Source organism: Lissotriton helveticus, chromosome 3_1 (assembly GCF_964261635.1).
Source record: "Lissotriton helveticus chromosome 3_1, aLisHel1.1, whole genome shotgun sequence".
Lineage (NCBI taxonomy): Eukaryota > Metazoa > Chordata > Amphibia > Caudata > Salamandridae > Lissotriton > Lissotriton helveticus.
The window spans coordinates 1,201,904,142-1,201,926,166 of NC_136061.1; the positions used below are offsets into that span (position 1 = coordinate 1,201,904,142).

At 40.9% G+C, this 22,025-nt stretch overlaps 1 protein-coding gene across 2 annotated transcripts in view; it reads right to left on the minus strand.

Moving 5' to 3' along the window:
* LOC144823383 (interleukin-18-like) overlaps window positions 1-22,025 on the minus strand; it is a 142,393-nt gene that overhangs the window by 65,373 nt on the left and 54,995 nt on the right. Inside the window, exons 3-4 of one of the 2 annotated variants that reach the window (XM_078681845.1) lie at window positions 492-503; window positions 236-376 (exon numbers count right to left, since the gene is read on the minus strand). In XM_078681845.1, the coding sequence (XP_078537971.1) occupies window positions 236-376; window positions 492-503 (153 nt within the window). The remainder of the gene's footprint in view (window positions 1-235; window positions 377-491; window positions 504-22,025) is intronic. The other variant, XM_078681846.1, reaches the window with a different exon arrangement.

Here is a 22,025-nt window from a genome sequence, read left to right on the forward strand (position 1 = left end):
AGAATAGCCTTCCCCATACAACTCTCATAAAAATGATTAACACAGAATGCTGTGATAGTGCACACCAGAAACTGATTTTTCTCTCTGCTCCCTCATGGCATGCTCAATTGACTAGGTCAGGTGTAGATGTCATATAAATATTTTTGGAGATAATGTTTTTACGTTTCAGGTGATGGCAAGATACTTTGACATGGCCGTGGGAGTCGCAAAGTGAAACGAAAATAGTGTTCTTTACCTTTTTGAGATTGTGTGGCTGTCAGATCCTGGAACTGTGCACAGGAATTCTCAGGTGAGGCCTCAAGTATGTCATTAAAATAGTTCCTAATTAGACATGAGAAGCTTTTGTCACCAAGTCTCCAAGCATCTGAGTCCAGACCTTTCAATAACCAAAAGAAAATAAGATCAGAAAATGTAATCTACTGCTTAGTTCTTTGTTAAAAGGGTAATGTTCAGGTATTGTTTTATTTTTCAAGAGACTGACTAAACGTTACCTTTATTTTCTTCTGTTTATTAATGAGAAGTCCAATCCAAAAAAGAAAGAATACAATTATGAGAAAATGCAGTGCAAAATTCAAAATCTCACAATTTTCGGCTGTACACTGAAACATGCAATTAGTGTGTGAATAATCAACACAAGACAATATAATTTTAAATTTAAGCATCACGTTTTATGCCTGAAGAGATAATATGAAGTTGCTTACATTAAAATGTGTGGCATCCGGTCCAAATAGCAAGGCTGTTGGTTTTTTAATTCTTTAAATAATTGTAAACAACCACTTCTGCTGGAAGGCAGGCCATGCATTTAACCAACTCTCTGCTGAGAACTTCTTTATGTTAGTCCAGAACTAGTACCATGCTCTCATCTTTACACCCTTCTCCATTCCCTTTTGTGGAAACACTGTAGATACACACACAAAGCCATTTACAACTGTAAATTTATATTTATGTCTCACAGCTATGAGGTGTAAATGGGTTTACTAGTAAGTAAATCTGTGTTACACGGGCACTGAATTATGCAGTAGTAATGCCCATGCTTGGGTTTGCTATCACGAGGAACAAGGCATGGGTGGCCTTATAAGCTTGTTAAAACCCACCAACTCATGAAGTTGTGTTTTAAACTGATTCAAAACTCTTCCACACTGGGTCCAGTTGATATTTTAATCCACTAATGGTCTGCAGTAAAGTTCTTTCCAGGCTAGGAAGAGTCAATCAACCTCAAAAGTGGTGGGGTATAGATGGTGAAAAATGTGCATTTGCAAATGAAGCAGCCTTTCAACAGTCGGTAATTAAGCATAGTACAATTACTATGTCATTACAGATATGCACTCTGTACAATTAAGCATAGTGAAAAATGCAAGTTGAAAAATGTCACGTTAACATTCCAAGCAGTACTAGAGGGCGATTTATCCTCACACTTTACTCTTTATGCCACATCCTCTGCCCCGAGCAGGAATCGAGGTGTCCTTGCTGTGCTCGCATTGGGTTGCGTGGTTCCCTGCGCTGCAATGCACTAGGACAAAATTTCCTTATGCTTAAAATCTCCTACTGTTGATGCTTTTCTACCTCCAACATACAGGGGACTGGACTTGGTCACGTGACTGGGAGCAAAGATGTATGGTGACGATTGGAGACTGGTTTTCTGGTTGCCACCTGAGTGATTTCCCAGACCTGGTGACCGAGTTTGATGTGCCCCCACACCATTTCCTTCTTTACAGTGCAATGGTAGTCACCATTAAGTGGAAGTTGGGTAGAGCCGGGCTGGAACCTGCCGAACACAACTGTCTTAAAACTATCTGCACTAGGACAGGCAGAAATGATCAATCGCGCTTCTCCCAAGAAGGTGGGCTGAATGTGAAGGTGACAATATGACATTAGAGGTGTAGAAAAGTCAACACAGCCCTGAACATACTCAAGCATGGGATAAGATCATGCATGATCGTCCCATGATAACTCTTGATGGTCACTTACTTTCTGTCTCATTAGAGGTATCAGATGAGGATTGCGCTGCTATCCCTCACCGACAAGGCCACGTACCACATACACCTCATACACTGACCAGAGCTGAGCACACCGGGGGCTCACATAACTTGCCTCTACCTTCCTTCCCAGTACATTACTAATGCTGCTAGGCCTTCCCCACCTAATTAGCAGTCCCTTGTGCCCTTAGTTGGGTTTACAAATTAGTTACTTGCTTATTGGCTTTCCCCACCCACTTCCTGCAATTGTTGATATTACAGCATCAGACTTAAAGCACTGGTTTGGGTGGCTAAAGAATTCCATTCGCTACCACACCTACTTGGACATGTGTAGCATGTTACTTTATGATGTGCATTCCTTGTTATGCTCTTTTGGACTTATACCATGATTCGCCGTTTTTAAACATGACTGTACCCTAAATATGGCAACAGCTAAGAAACTGTTTAACCCTTTCGCTGCGGCGGCTATTCCGCCGCAGTGCTAAGGGGGTGGGGCGGCCGCGCGTCGCTCCGACGCTTATGACGGAACCGCTCCGCCATGGTCCTCGGGTGGGCTGTGCTTGTGACGGAGTGGTTCCGTCATGGCCCCGCCCGTTCTTTAGAACATCAGCGCAGGCGCAAAATCAGCGCCGCGCAGGCGCGGCGAGTGGGCCATGACGGAACCGCTCCGTCACCAGCACAGCCCACGTGAGGGCCATGACGGAGCGGTTCTGTCATAAGTGTCGGAGGGGTTAAAAATAATGAAGATTCCAAGAAGTATGGCTGGAAATCTAATCCAAATGCTGTTTTCAAGGCGGTCTACTGCGAATATTTATACATTTCGAAAAAGTGTAAAAGTAAATTTTAGCAGTGCAGCAAGTCTTTGCATGTGCTTTAAGTTATTTGAAAGATTTGTAGTGCTCACAGCTACCCCTAGAGTTTTCAGGCGCACGCAGCAAAGGAAGAGGAATTTTGGGTACACTGGCCAAAATCTCCCATGCGTTCTTTCTGTTGGTGGAAGTCTGGGGTATTTCATTCAGCAGGACCTAAGCGTTCCGGTACACAGTTGTCATTTTTCCTGCAGTTCCCTCCTAGGCACAACAATTCTGTAAAGGGTAGGACCATGCCCCTAATTTGGGCCCAATGTGTTGTCAACACCTGAATCTTTAATAAAATTAATAAGCACGATCGCTTTGAGAGCAAGATTTTATTCATCTGAACTCCAGCAAAATATCTGACAAAAACTGTAGCCACACATAGATATACCCACGTTCAGAAATGGAAATTTACTCAGTGGTTCAGGTCATTTATTATACGTATAAAAAATAATTCCTTTTACATTTCAAAACACATGTTAAACAGTGCACTGTTCCTACTGCATGTGGTGCAACTTTGAAAAATACTTACAAATGCTAGAACGAGAACATCATATCCCACTCTTAAATCTACCCTTAACATCCGAAGCTGAGCTCTGCAAATACACTTCACTATTAGTCTTCGAAGCTTAAACATGCATTAATAGGGCTGAGGCAATATGTTAATATGACAAAAGCAAGATGGAGTCGGTTTCGTTTTTTTCTTCTATCGCGGTCAAGGCGTTACATTTCCCTTGTTTTGGCACTTACTGCCAAATCTGTAACCACTTACTGTCATTCAAACATCTAGCCTCCTTCTGGAATTTATATTCCTTCTCCATTTCCACCACCTTATTGCCTAATTCCTACTTGTAACCCTTGAACCATCACATGTCTTTCCCATAGCCGGACACCCTGAATGTAAGCTAGGCCCTACACACATTATTAACAGACAATGAACAGGCCAACAGGTCACTCTTGCCCATGCAAGAGCTATTGGCTTGCCAATGTCTTTTAGCCATGTTGTACAGAAGCATGGCTACCGCTCAGAATGGCTACACGTTAGGGGCATAGAGTGCAGTGGCATAGAGTGGATTGGAATAGATTGAAGTGGCATAGAGTAGAGTGACAAAGTAGAGTGGCATAGAGTAAAGTGGCATGGAGAAGAGTGGCGTGGAGTAGAGTGGCGTAAAGTGGTGAAGAGTGGAGTGGCGTGGAGTAAAGTGGCACAGAGTAGAGTGAAGTAGCATATAGTACAGTGGTGTAGAACTGAGTGGCAATGAGTGAAGTGGAGTGGCGGCGGGTGGAGAATAAGCTAGGCCCTACACAAATTCATAACAAGCGATGGCAAGGCCAAAAGGTCTCACCTACGTGAGAACTATTGGCTTTCCATTGTCATTTAGCCATGTTGTACAGAATGGCTGCTGCTCAGAATGGCTAATGGTTAGTGACATTGAGTGGAGTGGCGCAGAGTAGAGTGGCGTAGTGCTGTGGAGTAGAGTGGTGTGGCATGTAGTAAAGTGGTTTGGAGTAGAATGACATAGAGTGGCAAAGCATAGAGTGGCAAAGCATGGTGTGGCATAGAGTAGAGTGGCATGGAGAGGAGAATCACAGAGTAGAGCGGTATAAAGTGGAGTGGAGTGATGTGGAGTGGCATGGAGTAGCGTACAGTGAAGTTGAGTGGTGTAGAATTCAGTGGCATAGAGTGGAGTGGCATAGAGTGGAACTGGGGAGGATTAAAGTGGAGTGGTGTGGAGAGACATGCAGTTGAATGGTGTAGAGTTGAGTGGTGTAAAGTAGAGTGGGTAGTGTGGCGTGAATTGGTGTACAGCGGAGTGGTGTAGAGTAGCGAAGAATGGAGTGGAGTAGCATGGAGTGTTGCTGAGTAGAAGGCACAGAGTAGAGTGGTGCAGAGTGGCATAGAGGAGAGACAGAGTAGAGTGGAGCAAAGTCGAGTGGCATAGAGTGGAGTGATGGAGTAGCATAGAGTATAGTGGTATGAAGTGGCATAGAGTGGAATTGAGTGGTGTAGAGTAGAGCAGAGTACAGTGGCATAGAGTAGACTAGAGTGGCTTAAAGTATATTGGAGTGGAGTGGAGTGAGGGAATAGTGATGTTGGTGTGCAGCAGAGTGGTATAGAGTAGACTGGAGTGGTGTTGAGTAGAGTGGAGTGGAGTGGGATAGAATGGTGTGGTGTGGCGCAGAGTAGCAAAGCATTGAGTTGTGTAGAGTAGAGTTGGGTAGAGTAGGCAGCATAGAGAGGCATAGAGTAGAGTGTTATCAAGTAGAGTAACGTGGAGTGGCTTAGAGTATAGTGGAGTGGTGTAGAGCAGAATGAAGTGGTGTTTAGTGGTGTTGAGTAGATTAAAGTTTCATAGAATGGAGTGACCAGAAAGGAGGTAATGCTGTTCCCACCAGTGTTCACCAAGGGAAGCAAGTTGAGATGAGAAAAGGAAATGCTTTGTGACATACATAGGCTGGGCCATGGGAACCCCCCCCGCCCACCCCCCCATACTCGGTGCACTGACTCACTCTAACTAGATGGCTAAATATAGCCAGATCAGTTTATAACAGGCAGCGAGGCCTGATTCAGTTGCGCACACTGCACTTGGTATTAAAAAACACCAAAACTTAAACCTCTATGTTGTTAGGTATCTCAATATTTATTTGTGTTATGTCACACTTATTCTTTATTTTTCTCAATGTATTGTTGTTATATTTCTCAATGCACAACAATTATTGGTTCATAAAAAACAATTATGATGCACAATATGAAATAACAATTCTATTCATATACAAATAAACAATTTCAATCAACATTCAGTATTGGCGCCCAATGCATTTCGGAACCAAGCATGGTTCCTTCTTCAGGGGGTCATCTGTGGAGTAAACGAGTAATGAAATGCTGGCAATGGTCTTGGAGGGTTCAATAAATGTATTATCAATAAAATGTGTCTTTTGCATTATTTACCATGAGTTTACCCTATAGCCCATGTGATATATTTAATCATGCAAAACCTGTGAAAGTGTATAATGATATGTGGGTTGCCTTACCTTCCTCAGTCTCAAACAGTCTGCCACGTGCAGTATACCTTTGTCATCAACTATGAAACAGTAATAAGTCTCCGTAAATAAAATTGATCTTATACAGATTCAGATCTCTCTTAGCAATACACTCTCTGAAGTGTCTTACCTCTTTAAAAAAAGTGATCCAAATGACTGTAAAAAACAAACAAACAGTGACAATACACGTGAGTGCTACTTTGCAAAAATGCCACAAAGACGATCCATAATAATGGTTTAGCCGAGGTGGGCTCTTACCTCCTGTTAAATGTACATGGTCTTATCTGCAGAAAACGAAAAAAACCAAGGTAAACCCGGGATATCCTATAATCCAACCTTAAAAACGCTACTTCCATGATGGAAAAACAAACGTTTTAGCGCTACTAAATACAAGTGTTTACCTGTAGAAAAAAAGATATACCGGCATACTCGAACGCCACTTCCTGAAACAGTATCAGGGTCCCATAGCTAATACGCGCGAGACCTGTAAGCAAAGCTCCCAAGTGATGGTACTCGACGACGGACTATCGCGTCCCGTTCTAAAAGGCGTCCGCCATGTTAGAACAGTGAAAAACCTGAGAAAATGTTCATTACCACTACGTGTGTCTAAAAACGAAATCCAATATTCCAAATGCTCTTTAGGCGACGAAGCTGTCTGGTGATAATTCATTCAATTAACTGCTACTTGAAATACGAATGTTTATGAAAACGGGTATCCGCTGCTGTAATATGTCCTAAGTATGCTGATCCAACCAGGAGGTGCAATGTATCCAAAACGCTCAATAATTTACAAGTGGCATAATACAAATCTTAGAAAATGTTCTGAGATGATGTCCATAGTGTTGCTAAAGTTGGATTAACTAATATGTATATGAGGAGATAGTGTACCTCAACTACATCCTTAAGTGTGAGTTATACAAACCTAAAATGAGTTGTGCATACATGGAATGAGTATAAAGCAGTTGCATTCACATGTGGTTCACTATTACATGTTTTTATAATATTAAGATAACTGACAATAAGCAAACATCATAGTGTGAATAATCACAAAACATATACATATGTACAAGACCTTGATTAATGAAGAGCTAACATGCTGCTTTAAATAGGAGTACCTAATCATAATATGAAATTAAAGACTGTTTTCTAGCTGTAATGCCCTAGTGGCCTAAGCGATCTGTTGCTCTGTTAGTGTTTACTGAGGTTGTGACTTAAATGTTATCTAGTAATATAAAGCTAATTGTACTTGCTCTATCACCTGGATCCTGATCTGTGAGTTTGAATGGTTTGCTTCCATCCAATGGACCGCTAGTGCTGAACTGGTATTTTTAGTACGAATCCGGCTTTTGTGCTCGGTAATTCTAATTCTGAGTTTTCGTTCAGTCTTTCCCACATATGCCTTACCGCAAGGGCACTTAATGCATTAAATCACGTTTTGTGAGTTACAATCCGTCGAGTGTCTCATCGGTATTTGTTTACCCGTTAAAGGATGTGTCAAGGTGTTACCTAAGGTAACATTATTGCAGTGAGTGCAATTGTGACATTTGGTGGTTCCCTTCCATTCTGTATTTAAATCCGTTGTCGATGGATTGGACAATATTTCACATAGCTTTCTTCCTCTTGTGTAGGCATGAGTAGGTATGTTTTTGAAAATGTTGTTAAAATCAGGTTCATTGGCCAATAATTCCCATCTGGTGTTAATTATTTTTTTGATTGCTGATGACATTGTAGTATACTTTGAAACAAAAACTAAATTGTTAGTTGTTTTTACTGTTTTGGATTCAAATAATTATTTGCGCTCTATTTGTGATACTCTTGAAGTGCATAACTATATTATATTTTCAGGATAACCTCTTTGTTTGTACCTTTCTTGGTATTCATTGATTTTAGGGCCCGAACATATCCTTTTGATTCTTACAAATTGTGAGTAAGGGAGATTCTTGACGAGACTTCTTGGGTGAAAACTTGTGTATTGTAAAGCATTATTGCGGTCTGTAGTCTTGGTATATATCTGAGTGCTGAGTGTTTTTCCATTATTGGTTTTGGTAATCTTAATCTGGATAGCTGACCTTGACTCATTAGAAATCATGCTGGAACAACTCAATACATTCAACCCCAGAATTTAGTTTACTCATAAAATCCACAAGAGGGAAATTGAATATTTGGATGTTACCATTACCAAAACCAATAATGGAAAAACTCAGCACTCAGATATACACCAAGACTACAGGATATGTTCGGACCCTCAATTTGCCAATCTAAAATCAATGAATACCAAGAAAGGTACAAACAAAGAGGTTATCCTGAAAATATAATACAGGAATGCACTTCAAGAGTATCACAAATAGAGCGCAAAGAATTATTTGGATCCAAAACAGTAAAAACAACGAACAATTTAGTTTTTGTTTCAAAGTATACTACAATGTCATCAGCAATCAAAAAAATAATTAACACCAGATGGGAATTATTGGCCAATGAACCTGATTTTAACAACATTTTCAAAAACATACCTACTCATGCCTACACAAGAGGAAGAAACTTACGTGAAATATTGTCCAATCCATCGACAACGGATTTAAATACAGAATGGAAGGGAACCACCAAATGTCACAATTGCACTTACTGCAATAATGTTACCTTAGGTAACACCTGGACACATCCTTTAACGGGTAAACAAATACCGATGAGACACTCGACGGATTGTAACTCACAAAACATGATTTACTGCATTAAGTGCCCTTGCGGTAAGGCATATGTGGGAAAGACTGAACGAAAACTCAGAATTAGAATTACCGAGCACACAAGCCTGATTCATTGTAAAAATACCAGTTCAGCACTAGCGGTCCATTGGATGGAAGCACACCATCCAATCTCACAGATAAGGATCCAGGTGATAGAGCAAGTACAATTAAAGACAGGCATAGTCAATCATAGGAAATTACCTCAACGAGAGGTTTACTGGATAAAATCGCTTGACACCATGATCCCTAAAGGACTTAATGATAGATTGGATATGTCGTGCTTCATCTAAAACAGAAAATTATTAAAATTACTTCAGTTATACACTACAATATCACACCACTGGGTTGCTTTATATTACTAGATAACATTTAAGTCACAACCTCAGTAAACACTAACAGAGCAACAGATCGCTTAGGCCACTAGGGCATTACAGCTAGAAAACAGTCTTTAATTTCATATTATGATTAAGTACTCATATGTAAAGCAGCACATTAGCTCTTCATTAATCAAGGACTTGTACATTTTTATATGTTTTGTGATTATTCACACTATGATGTTTGCTTATTGTCAGTTTTCTTAATATTATAAAAACATGTAATAGTGAACCACATATGAATGCAACTGCTTTATACTCATTCCATGTATGCACAACTCATTTTAGGTATGTATAACTCACACTTAAGGATGTAGTTGAGGTACACCATCTCCTCGTATACATATTAGTTAATCCAACTTTAGCAACACTATCGACATCATCTCAGAACATTTTCTAAGATTTGTATTATGCCACTAGTAAATTATTGAGCGTTTTGGATACATTGCACCTTCTGGTTGGATCTGCATACTTAGGACATATTACAGCAGCGGAGACCCGTTTTCATAGACATTCTTATTTCAAGTGGCAATTTATTGAATGAATTATCACCAGACAGCTTCGTCGTCTAATGAGCATTTGGAATATTGGATTTCGTTTTTAGACACATGTAGTGGTAATGAACATTTTCTCGGGTTGTTCACTGTTCTAACATGGCGGATGCTTTTTAGAACGGGACTCGATAGTCCGTCCTCGAGTACCATCACTTGGGAGCTTTGCTTATAGGTCTTGCGCGTATTCGCAATGGGACCCTGATACTGTTTCAGGAAGTGGCGTTCGAGTGTGCCGGTATATCGTTTTTTCTACCGGTAACCACTTGTATTTAGTAGCGCTAAAACGTTTGTTTTTCCATCACGGAAGTAGCGTTTTTAAGGTTGGATTATAGGATATCTCGGGTTTACTTTGGCTTTTTCGTTTTCTGCAGATAAGACCATGTACATTTAACAGGAGGTAAGAGCCCACCTCGGCTAAACCATTATTATGGATCGTCTTTGTGGCGTTTTTGCAAAGTAGCACTCACGTGTATTGTCACTGTTTGTTTGTTTTTTACAGTCATTTGGATCACTTTTTTTTAAAGAGGTAAGACACTTCACAGAGTGTATTGCTAAGAGAGATCTGAATCTGCATATGATCAATTTTATTTACGGAGACTTATTACTGTTTCATAGTTGATGACAAAGGTATACTGCACGTGGCAGACTGTTTGAGACCGAGGAAGGTCGGGCAACCCACATATCATTATATACTTTCACAGGTTTAGCATGATTAAATATATCACATGGGCTCATAGGGCGGACTCATGGTAAATAATGCAAAAGACACAGTTTATTGATAATACATTTATTGAACCTTCCATTACCACTGACAGAATGTCATTACTTGTTTACTCCACAGATGAGCCCCTGAAGAAGGAACCATGCTTGGTTCCAAAATTCATTGGGGGCCAATACTGAATGTTGATTGAAATTGTTTATTTGTATATGAATAGAATTGTTATTTCATATTGTGCATCATAATTGTTTTTTATGAACCAATAATTGTTGTGCATTGAGAAATATAACAACAATACATTGAGAAAAATTAAGAATAAGTGTGACAGAACACAAATAAATATTGAGATACCTAACATAGAGGTTTAAGTTTTGGTGTTGTTTAATACCAAGTGCAGTGTGCGCAACTGAATCCGTCCTCGCTGCCTGTTATAAACGGATTTATGAACCACCGGAGCAGACAACTCCCGCAGGTTGCAGCACCCCTTTAAAGACTGGTTTATAATTTCAAAGATTAGGAGTGCTCCTCCAAATATAATTTATAATAAATATAGCCAGAAAAATGTCTTGGCTTCTGGCCCTCCAGGTTGCTGGCACTTTGAGATTTCACCCACAGAGACTTAGACATTCTTTCATCAGAATTTCCGAGCACTGAAAAGACAGGGTAAAGTGGCACTGGGATATGTCACGTTTGTATGCAACTGCCAGACTATTTCAGCAAGGGCCGCACTAAAAAAATGAAGATGTAGGGGAGTAGGTAAAGAGGACCAGACTGGGGCACAGGAGAGTGGGAGACTTGAAGAAGAAATAGTACCTTAATCACAGTGCAAGTAGTGTACAGGCACGAATTACATTGAATTAATCTGTACTCGGTCCAGTCCATGCTCCACAGAATGGAACGGATGTGACACTTGACCTGAGCTGGTCATTTAGTAGGCAGATAAGAAAAGTGACACTAAAGCCAAAAATGGTAAGCAATGGAAGGTCTCTAAGCCCTTTATTGTAAACCATAGTGTCTCACAAGTGACAGCACATGCAGCATATGCGCGGTCCCAGGATTGACCTAAAACAGGAGTAGAAATATTAGAAACACTGTTCCCAGAAGGCCTAGGAACCAGCACTGTGTTTTGATTACTTTGCAGACCCCGCCCTCCTTTGCTAAAATTAGATAAAAATCCATACTGTTGTGCAAAATCATGCTAGGCATTGTAATCATTTCTTCAGTAATGTTACTAAAGCAGCAGCAATATCACTAGCCAGCCTCTCTGTGAATTGAGCTTGCGTTCTTATTCTTACTACATTTAGTGATACTCCTACTGGAAGAACCATCACAGAGAAAATGGCAAAACCGTCTTCCCCTGCGCACCTCCTTTGGTGGTAGAAATGTATCTCGCTCAGTTCTTTAATGTTATATAAGCATAAAGCTAGATAACAAAAGACCTCCTACCCAAATGATAGTGGGAAGTAGGCTTTCGTTCCACAAACATGATGCATATCTCAGTCACTCTTCATCTCATTGTAGTGCATAAATTGGTCTGACATGTTAAAAGTGTGAGTGTAGTTACTTTCAACCACCTTTAAGGTTCCCCTGCGGGCAAAGCAAAGTGTTCCTTCCCTTTCACGCCATAGATTCAAAGCTGGATGCATTGGTAGAGAAGCGTTTTCTCTCAAGAGGTTCATTATGAAACCTTAACACTCCTTTTTGTATAGGTGGGTAATGCCTAGTATTGCTTTCATATGCAGCTTAAAAATATTTCCCATATATACAAATCCTTTGCACATGTTCAAAGTACATACATGAAGTTACATTAAATCTCACAATGATGCTTGTCTTTATATTTTCAATTGGCTTTAATTCAAGATCTTTAAGCCTTCTTAGCCAACACGTGTTTCGTCACTTTTACAGGGGATTACCCTGCGACTTCTTCAGGGCTAAGGGAATATATAAACAGGTACTTATTCGTGTATGCAACAGTAGTAAGAACAAAGTACTTTTCAAATTATTGACAAGGTGACTTCGGTGACTTGTGTGAATTTCAAAAAAGTGAATAGAACTGTGTGGAAATCCACGTGAAACTTGTGTTATACATGCTTCTCGTACAGCTACTCTGTGCACCCATATATCAATGGGGGGAAGAAAGAACGAGCAAAGCCCCCAATCGTTTATGTTATCTCTATAAAACATACTGGTACAGTTGGTGTTTGAGACTCTATAAAGAAAAAAGGGATTTGAAAATTGACCATTAATAAATATTCGGGCTGAAAAGGAAGCCATATAAAGTTGATATTTTTATAAAACTATTACCAAAATTAAAAAAAGAGAGCATTCGTAATAGAAATTGCCAGTGAACCTTATCAAAAGCTTTCTCTGCATCTACGGCTAGTAAACCAGCAGGAGAGGTAAGGGTAGAGGCCTTATCAGTGACATGAAAAAGGAGTCTTGTGTTATTAACAGAGCAACGTTTTGACATAAATCCAGATTGATCTATATGAACAAGGGATGACAAAACTTTAGCTAAACTGGTGCAAAGGATTTTTGCATACATTTTACAGTCCTGGTTGATCAGAGAAATAGGAAGATAATTTGAAACTTTGGTATGGTCTTCATCTGGTTTAGGTAATACTATAATTAATGCCCCCTTAAAAGAGCCACCAAGCACACCAGATTGAGCAAATGTAGTGAATAGATGATGGAAGTGAGGAATAAGTGTGTTAGCAAAGGTTTTTATAAATTCTGCAGGAACACCATCAGGGCCAGGATATTATTGAGGCTTAAGCGATTAGATAGCTAATAAAAGTTCATTTGTTGTGATAGGGATGTCTAATTTAATTTTATCAGGCTGGTTAAAAATTTAGCAATAATTTGAGAAACTAAAAGGTTCAGGCTACTGTATAGAGAAGAGTAAAATTTAAGAAATGTGTCTATAATTTCTAGGGTAGGTACAGTAGCTGTATCATTATGTCTATGAATAGATTGAATTAGATTTTTTTCTTTCTTGATACGGAGATAGTTCGCTAAGAGCTTTCCTGACTTGTTAGCATTATAAGCAATTTAGCTCTTTGGTTTGTAATCTGAATATCAGCTCTCTGACTCAACAAATAATTATACTTGTATCTACATTTTTGAAGTGTAGTTTTAAAAACAAAATTCTGAGACGAGATAAACAATCGTTCAAATACCGCAATCTGCTTTTCAAGATGTAACAACTTGGTGTTAAATGATTTGTTTTCATGAGCCATTGTAGAAATAACAATTCCTCTTAAATAGGCATTAAAAGCATCCCATTTGATAATAGGGGAGGTAACATCATCAAGGTTATGCAAAAAATATTCATGAATACCTTTTAAGATGGTGTCTTTGCGAGTATCCTGTAAACAAGATCAACATTCATGCGCCAACGGGAATGAGAAGCTGAAAAATTACCTGTTTGTAAATGAAATAAAATCATTGCATGGTCTGAGATTTCAATATTACCAATAGCAGGTTAGGTTATAGTTTTCACTAGATCTCTAGACACTAGTAAATAATTTAATTGTGAGCGAGAGTTATGTGGATTGGAGAAAAATGTGAATTCCTTTTGAGTGGGGAAATGTAGTCTCCAGATGTCAACCAATTTGGTGTTTTTAAATAAAGTTCTGAGAGAATAAAATGCTTTAGGGGGAGCATATTTAGCAGAAGATAGTCTATCTAAAAGAGGGTCATTATTCAAATTAAAATCACCCTCTCAAATTAAGGAATCTTTCCCAAGTTGGAGAATCTCAGATGTAATATTAGACCAAAAATTAAGGTCATCTGCTGTCGGTCCATAGATATTAATTAGGTGTAAAACCATATCTCCAATTTTAACTTTGACCAAAAGAAATCTACCATTTGAGTCGGATTTTTTGTCTAGGACTTGTAATTGAAGAGTTTTTGAGAAAACAAATAGCCACACCATTCTTCTTGCCTTGCGCAGGGGAGGAGATTATCTGGTCAAACCATTTCTTTTGCAAGTATTTTAAAATGGTGTCGTCAACGTGGGTTTTTTGTAACACACAAATATCAGCTTTTTGCCTATGTAAATAATCTAAAATCTTCAATCTTTTAACTGGATGACGCAAACCTTTGACATTGACTGAAACAATATTAACTTTAGCAGAACTATTCATAATTTATGAGATTAAAAGAAGGAAGATAGAAAAAGAGTGGTAGAGTTATAGAAACAACAGAGACAGTAGATAAGAAAAGGAGGAGTAGCCAATGGACATAGAGGACAGAAAAGCAAAACGACAAATATACATACAAGATAGGAAGGAAAATACATATATAATGAAGAGACACACCTGTGCATCCAAGAAGAGGTAAAGGATAAAGATAGTACACCCGTGCCAATAGGACTATCAAGAGAACAACAGGAGTATTACTAGTTGAACATTAAATATACCCGCGAGTTGTCATATCAATAGTGAATCGTAAAATGGAAGTACTAATAGAATAACTTCAGGTTGGGAAATCATGTGTATCCATTGAATGAGGAGAGTGGTTGTCTAGAAACGCTTGGAGGTCCTCCGGACGATGAAAGGATTTGGAGATGTCGCCTTTCCAGATACGCATTGTGGATGGATCGAAGAGTCCATATTTGAAACCAGAGTCTCTTAGTCGAGGTCACATCACTGCAAAATCTCTTCGTATCACAAAAGTCTCTTTGGCGAAGTCTTGATGGATGAAAGTCTTTGAGCCATTGACAAGCAAAGAAGGAATCTCACGAGCTGCCTTCCTGATAAGAACGAGGTGATGATGGCGTAAAACTTTGAAGATGACTTGCCTGGGTTTAGTTTGACCTGGTTTACTGTGCGATGGAATGCGATGTGCTTTATCAATTTCAAATTTTCCTGAAAATTTCACATTCAGTAAATTAGGTAGCAGATTTTCTAGATAGCGCCTGCAATCATTGCCTTCAATATCTTCAGGCAAATTAAAAATGTGTAAATTATATTGTCTATTCCTGTTCTCCAATTCAAGTAACCTGGTCTCTATGAAGGGGATTTTTTTTAACCATTGGCAATAAACTGTCTGTTTTGGTAATAGTATCATGCAGTTTGATCTCATTATCTGCGACTTTCATTGGAAGACTGGTCATGTCTTTCTGTAAATTTTTAATCTCTGCGGCAATATTGTCAGTATTTGATCTGACAGCTTTTAATTCTTCCAAGATAGTAATAACGGAGGGTTCCGAAGAATCAACCATTTTTGATTTTAAATGAGGAGGAGAAACAGTTTGTTTGCGCTTATTTGCTGCAGTTTTACTTTCCATCTTCAATAAAATAAATTAAACCCAAGCAAAACTATCAAAGTTACAGTAAAAAGTAAAGAAAAGTACTTCAAATCGGTGCAGCAGCTAAAACTGTCTGTGGGAGAAAACCAAAGCTGAAGCCGCGCCCTCTCTTGGAGTAGAACTCCGCATCCCTGACAGGAATCCTGGAGCAGGCTGAGGGAAGTCTCAGTGGGAAGGAATTTGCAGTCCGGAGGGTCCAAAGTCGTCAAATTCGCAGAATGAACCTCTTAAAAGCTTTCCTTGTGCAAGGTAAGAGGTATTTGTTGTCAGGAAGAATGCTAATCCTGCATTATCGGCTTATTTAACCTTGTTGATAAGATGGGTAAGCCGGAGCTGATTATCGAGCCGCCATCTTGGCTTGCGCGCACGCGAGTCTCCAGGACACGTGTTTTTAAGTTTTACATCTCCTGGTATTGAACTACTCTTACATTTTTCACTACTGTAAGGCCAATATGTCCCACTGGATAACACTGGGTTACCTTATTACATTTAGTAAGTGTTAACTTTTGATTTGGAACAGGTAGGGATATAGTATTTGCCATTTCTTTGTACTAAATATTTTGTGCCTTTTGCCCAGTATCCCGGGTCACATGACTGTAAATAGCTTTGCTGGTGGGCTTCGTGTATTTCCCCCAAGACAATGAGAGAATAGGGTACTAGGTGTTGCCAGGATGGCAAGTGGCGGAACTGTTTCCTGTCCCACTTACACTTGAAATGGGTGCCTCCAGCTCAAAAGCAAAGGAACCTGACATTAATCTTCTGTCACCCCAGATTTCTTGGAACCTTGGCATTGGAAGCAAATAATTAGGGGAAAATGGCGGACTGAAGACGCCACTTGGTGCAGCTCGAGTCTGTAGCTCCCTCACCTCGATGCTTTAGCTGATGAATATACCCTCTGATGTCGGCTAGTTAGCCCTAATCCTAGCTCCAAACGACCAAAAAAAACAAAATCCTACAAAATCGTTTTTTTCTACAATTCTGCACGGAGGCAACTAACCTCGGGAGAACAGCGGTCACCTTCGGGAGGGCGGCGGATGCAGCTTCTGTTCCTGGGCGGATGCGCCGGGCGGGACGGCCTCTGTCCTGGAGCGGGCTGGGCTCGTTGGGCTCGCTGGACGTTGCTTTCCTGGCTCGGCTCTTCAGGTCTGGGTCGTGGCTCTGGCCCTTTCGCTTGGCGGGCAGTTGGTGTGTTTGGTACGGAGAATACGCGGCGGAAACCGAGCCCAGCGCTTAAACCTGTAGCGCGAACGATGGCTCCGAAGAATCCTCCAAGGGGATCACGGGCGGTGAAAGGCGCCCTGGTAGCAACGGCGGAGGAGGGCGGGAGTCAGGGGAACGCCGCGGCCGCTGTGAGTAATACACCGGCGGAAACACTAAAGATTTCCGCGAAAATCCCTGCGAGTGCACCAGCCCCAACAGCAGGAGTGAGTCCACAAAGCTTACAAAGTATGGAGACTACGGGGAGACAGGACAAGGCAGCACCTCTACCCGGTAAGCAGCAAATCATCCGCCCCCCCTTTGTTGACTGTCACTGACAAAAGTACATTGATCAAGTCGAAAACGGCCACGGCTACTGCTACTGTTGCAGTTAATTACATTAAAAACAGGCAAACTGGTACTAAGCCAAATGATAAATTAAACACGGATACCACAGAGAATGAACAGCGGGATGTGGGAGAAGTCCTTAGTCAAGAAGCAATTGATCAGACTGAGATGATTGTTAGTGCTGAGGGCCCTATAGAAGGGGTTAAATGTGCAGCAAGGGCATCAGCGGTTTCAGCAGCAGATAAAGAAAAGGAGCTGGAGCTGGAATTGGAGCTGTTAGATGCAGATGCAGAGCTAGATTTAAGTGGCTCTGAACTCAACAATGCAATAAACGGTGCATCTCTTAATAATTTGGAACCGGCTAAGCCTATGCAGGTCGCTGCTGCGCAAAAAGCCATTGATAACAGTGAATTAAACAGGCCCCCTGGCGATCTCCTTTTGGGGAACATGGAAAAGGCTGATGGCTCTAATGATGAATATGAGGAATTGATTGATGAAGAAGAGGATGGGGGGGGCGGACTCTTCTTTGGATGTAGTGAAGCAGCTCGGTCGGAAAAAAGGAAGGGGTAAGGCCAAAAGTAAAGTTAAGGATAAGAAAAATATGAACCCCTCCACTTTTTCTACGGTTATATCATTCTCGAACACTAGAGGCAAACCTATCTTAGACGAGAGTCCACTGCGAAAGTGGATCCAGGCCAAGGGGGGGTCAAAACTATGGCTTTATGGCTATCAGGAAATAGCCCAACGGAGTTGCTTCTCCCCTTACAAGATGTAAGTAGCAATGCCATCTCTCCTAATTCCCTCAATCAACCTCCTGCAGACATACCTTTGGACACTACTACAAAAGAGGGGAGATGCCCGCATGTAGTAATTGATGGAAGAGAGGGAGTAAATACCACAGCAAATAATATAGCTCCTACTCACATTGCTAACACAGCCTCTCCTACAATAGCTTCTATGGCCGAGGAGAATAGTCACCTTGGTATGGGCATGCATACCCTTTCAAAATCATCTTCTGAGACATCGTCCTGTATGGATATCCTGCCTGGCTTACCACAGTCTGAGAATCCTTCTCTAGCTCTAATACTGCACACTCTGACCGAACAGCGGCATGAAGCTCAACAACATTTTTTACAATTGAAAGAAGACAACACTAAGATGCAAAATTATTTACTTGAGGTTAATAGCAAAATGAGTGGTATCACTCAAGAGGTAGAAGAATTACAGCAGTGGGTGGTGCAGGTAAAAGAACAGTCAGCAGGTACAGAGCAAAAGACTGCCCGCCATGACGAAGAGATACAAGCCTTGCAATATAAAATCGAGGACATGGAGAATAGACAGCGAAGGCAGAACCTTAGACTCTTTGGGATCCCAGAGGGTTCAGAAGGCTCAGACCCTCGCGCCTACATTGTCAAACTCTTTCAACGTGCCTTTCCCGATCTGGCGGATTGGGACTGGGACTCTCAATTACAGAGAGTTCATAGATTGCCGCTAGTAAACAGAAACAAGGGAAGTAGATTCCCTCGTCCTTTCCTGATCTTTTTTGGGAAATGTTTACTTAGACAGGCGGTCTCCTTGAAAGCAAGATCTAATTCCCCAATAGTGACAGAAGATGTAACCTTTTTTGTCAGGTCAGATCTATGTAAGAGCACAATGGAGAGGCGCTGGAATCTACGACAACTAATTGATTCTTTTAAAGCGGCAGGGGCACAGGTCTTTCTCCAGGAACCGGCCTGCCTAAAAGTCATCAAATCAGGTCATACGTATTATCTCAATCAGGTTAAGGAAGCGGAGGCGGTGTTAGCAAAAATGACTAATGTATAAAGATGTTAGGATGCACAAACTTTCTGAAATATAATGGTGGCGGACTAGGAGAGGATTGATAGATATTGTACTTGGGGGTTTTAGATTTATACATTTTCGGGTGAGGGTTTTATAGATAGGCAGCCACCTGAAGGTGCAGCTATCCAGCGGCAGCAGGTGCGTAAGGGGGGTTTTTCCTCATGGTACGGGGGGTGGAGGGTAGGGTAGGGGGGAGTAGAGGGAGGGGGGGTGGTGTGGAGGGGAAAAAAACAAAAAAAGACATGACAAGTCTAAGTGAGAGCAACTTGATAGTTATTAGATTAGAAAAGAGTAGGAACTTAAGGAAAGGGACAGATCACTTTGATTTAATATTTACTCAAAACGTCGCACTTTAGTTGCTTAGCATGGAATGTGTCAGGCTTGAACAATAAGACTAAAAGAAGCTTGGTTTATGAGGAATTGAAAATGTATGATGCGCATTTGGTTATGCTAACAGAAACGCATATATGTTTTAAGGACAAAAAACTTCTGGCCCAATTGGGATATGAGTTGGTGGTATGCACCACCTTAAATGCTCCTATTCGGGGAGTGGCAATTTTGAAGAAGCGACAAGTGCGTGGAGAAGTGATTAAAACTGCTGCAGACAATGGGGGTCGATGGGCAATAGTGCAAATGCAGATAGAAAATTGCAATTATGTCTTCTGTGCCATCTACGTGTCGAATAGGGACGAACCACGCATTTTTGATTGGCTGAACGTAGAATTATTATCTTGGGAGGGAGAACTTATTTTGATGGGGGACTTTAATTGTGTGCTAAATTACGAACAGGATGTGACGAAGAGAGGGATATTTCCACGCATGCGTAAAACCAGGGCTGCAATTTTGGAATTAGCAAGGATACATAATGTAAAAGATATATGGCGTAATCTCCATCCTGCTATACCAGGGTTCACCTACTATTCATCCCCCCACAAATTATGCTCTCGAATAGATCTGGCATGGGCATCGGACGAACTAATTGATTCAGGACATATGGAGATTATCCCAAGAATATCTTCTGATCATAACCCTATTCTTTTTACATTTCGTACAGCTCAAAGGCTATTAGAATTGCGACCCTTTACGTTCCCAAGATATTTATTAACAGATCTAGCTTTTGTAGCAGCCCTTAAGGAACACATAAAAGAATTTATTGAAAATAATATTAATACGGCTACCCTTCTATCAGTGTGGGATGCTTGCAAAGTCTCAATTAGGGGGCTTGCACAACAATATGTATTTAAACAAAATGCATTGCGTAGGAAAGAAACCAAGGAGGCAACCGCTAATATTTTACTTGTTGAAAACCAATTAGCTGACAAGCTTAGGGAGAAATAGTCGTAAAATACTTAAATATAAACTGTCCCAATATGAATGTGGGGATAGAGTAGGGAAGCTCTTGGCTTACAAAGTTGCTGATGATCGGGCAACGACTTTTATTAAATCCATAAGGGGCCCCAACGATATTTTATACTCCCAACCTGCACAAATTATGGGACAGTTTGCTTCATATTCCGAAAATGTATATACCCCCGAGAGTAGGAGCACGGAAGATCAGATTCAATCTTATATAAACGAGAAACTACAGTTGAGAGAATATTTAGGCCAGGAAAGCATCGACCAACTGGAGGAGAAGTATACACTAGCAGAATTGCGTCTGGCGGTTTCCTCTCTTCCATCCAACAAAGCGGCAGGTGAAGATACACTTCCGATAGAATTATACAAAATCTGCGCCGACGAAATTCTGCTTCTTTTTTGTTCAGTAATTAATTTAATTGGTGCTACAGGGAAGGCCCCAGACTTTTGGAGAACAGCTAAAATTATGTTCTTTTGGAAAAAAAATACGCGCCACCCGCCTCCCTCCCGCCCTCCCTAAATGCTTAAATGACATTATAAATGAATTATAAAACCACTTACCTTGTCCGCCGCGTCCCCGGGGCTCCCTCTCGTCATCGCGCCGCCGACGCGCGCGTCTAGGATACTAATGCGCATGCGCAGCCGCCCACGCATGCGCATTTCTCGCGAGAAATGCGCATGCGCGGGCGGCCGCGCATGCGCATTAGTATCTAAGACGGCGGCGCCGGCGGCGCGATGATGAGAGGGAGCCCCGGCGACGCGGCGGACAAGATAAGTGGTTTTATAATTCATTTATAATGTTATTTAAGCATTTAGGGAGGGCGGGAGGGAGGCGGGTGGCGGGCAACTTCGCTACGGCGTAGTGTTGCCTGCTTCGCCTACTTTGCAAAGGGCGAAGTAGGCAACACTACGCCCACTCCGTGGGTGTAGCGAAGTTGCTCGCCCAGGGTTAATCAAGATGAACATTTTGCCGAAATTTTTATATTTCTTCCGCTCCATTCCTTTTCGGGTTAATAATTTATACTTTAAAAAATTAGATGGAATCCTTAGCAGTTTTATGTGGGGCTATAAGAAGGCTAGACGGTCTATGTCCATATTAAAATTACCACTTGAAAGAGGGGGTTTGAACTTCCCGGACTTTAGAGCTTACTTTTTTGCATCTTTTTTGGGCCGGCTTCGTAGTTTGTTCATAGTTAGTGATCAATACTTTTTTTATCAATTTATGCTTGGTACTAACTCAAAACAGTTCTTGGCAAAAGTGCAAGAACCAAACTATTTTAAACGTGTAAAATTTAAGACCGCGAGAGATGCAGTACGTATTTGGAACTTGATATTGAACTGTGACACTTCCTTTTTTCATACTGAGCTACCACTCTGGGACAACCCAGGGCTTCCTGATATTTTTAGTGATAAAACTGGGCGGGACTGGGCCAAGTATGGAATTAAGATGTTAGGAGACTTATATGGCTCAGATGGTTTTCTACAATTTGTAACATTGCAAACTCTGTATAACCTGCCTGAAGTAATGATATACAAATATTTTCAAATCGAGGATTATTTGATACGCAAGATGAATTTGAAACAAATGAATAGCTCAGGTATATGGAGTTGCTTCTATTCTACGAAAAAGAAATCTCTAATTAGCCTGGGATACAAATGTCTCGGCCAAAACAAATTGGACGATTGCCCTAGATTGGCGTCAAAATGGA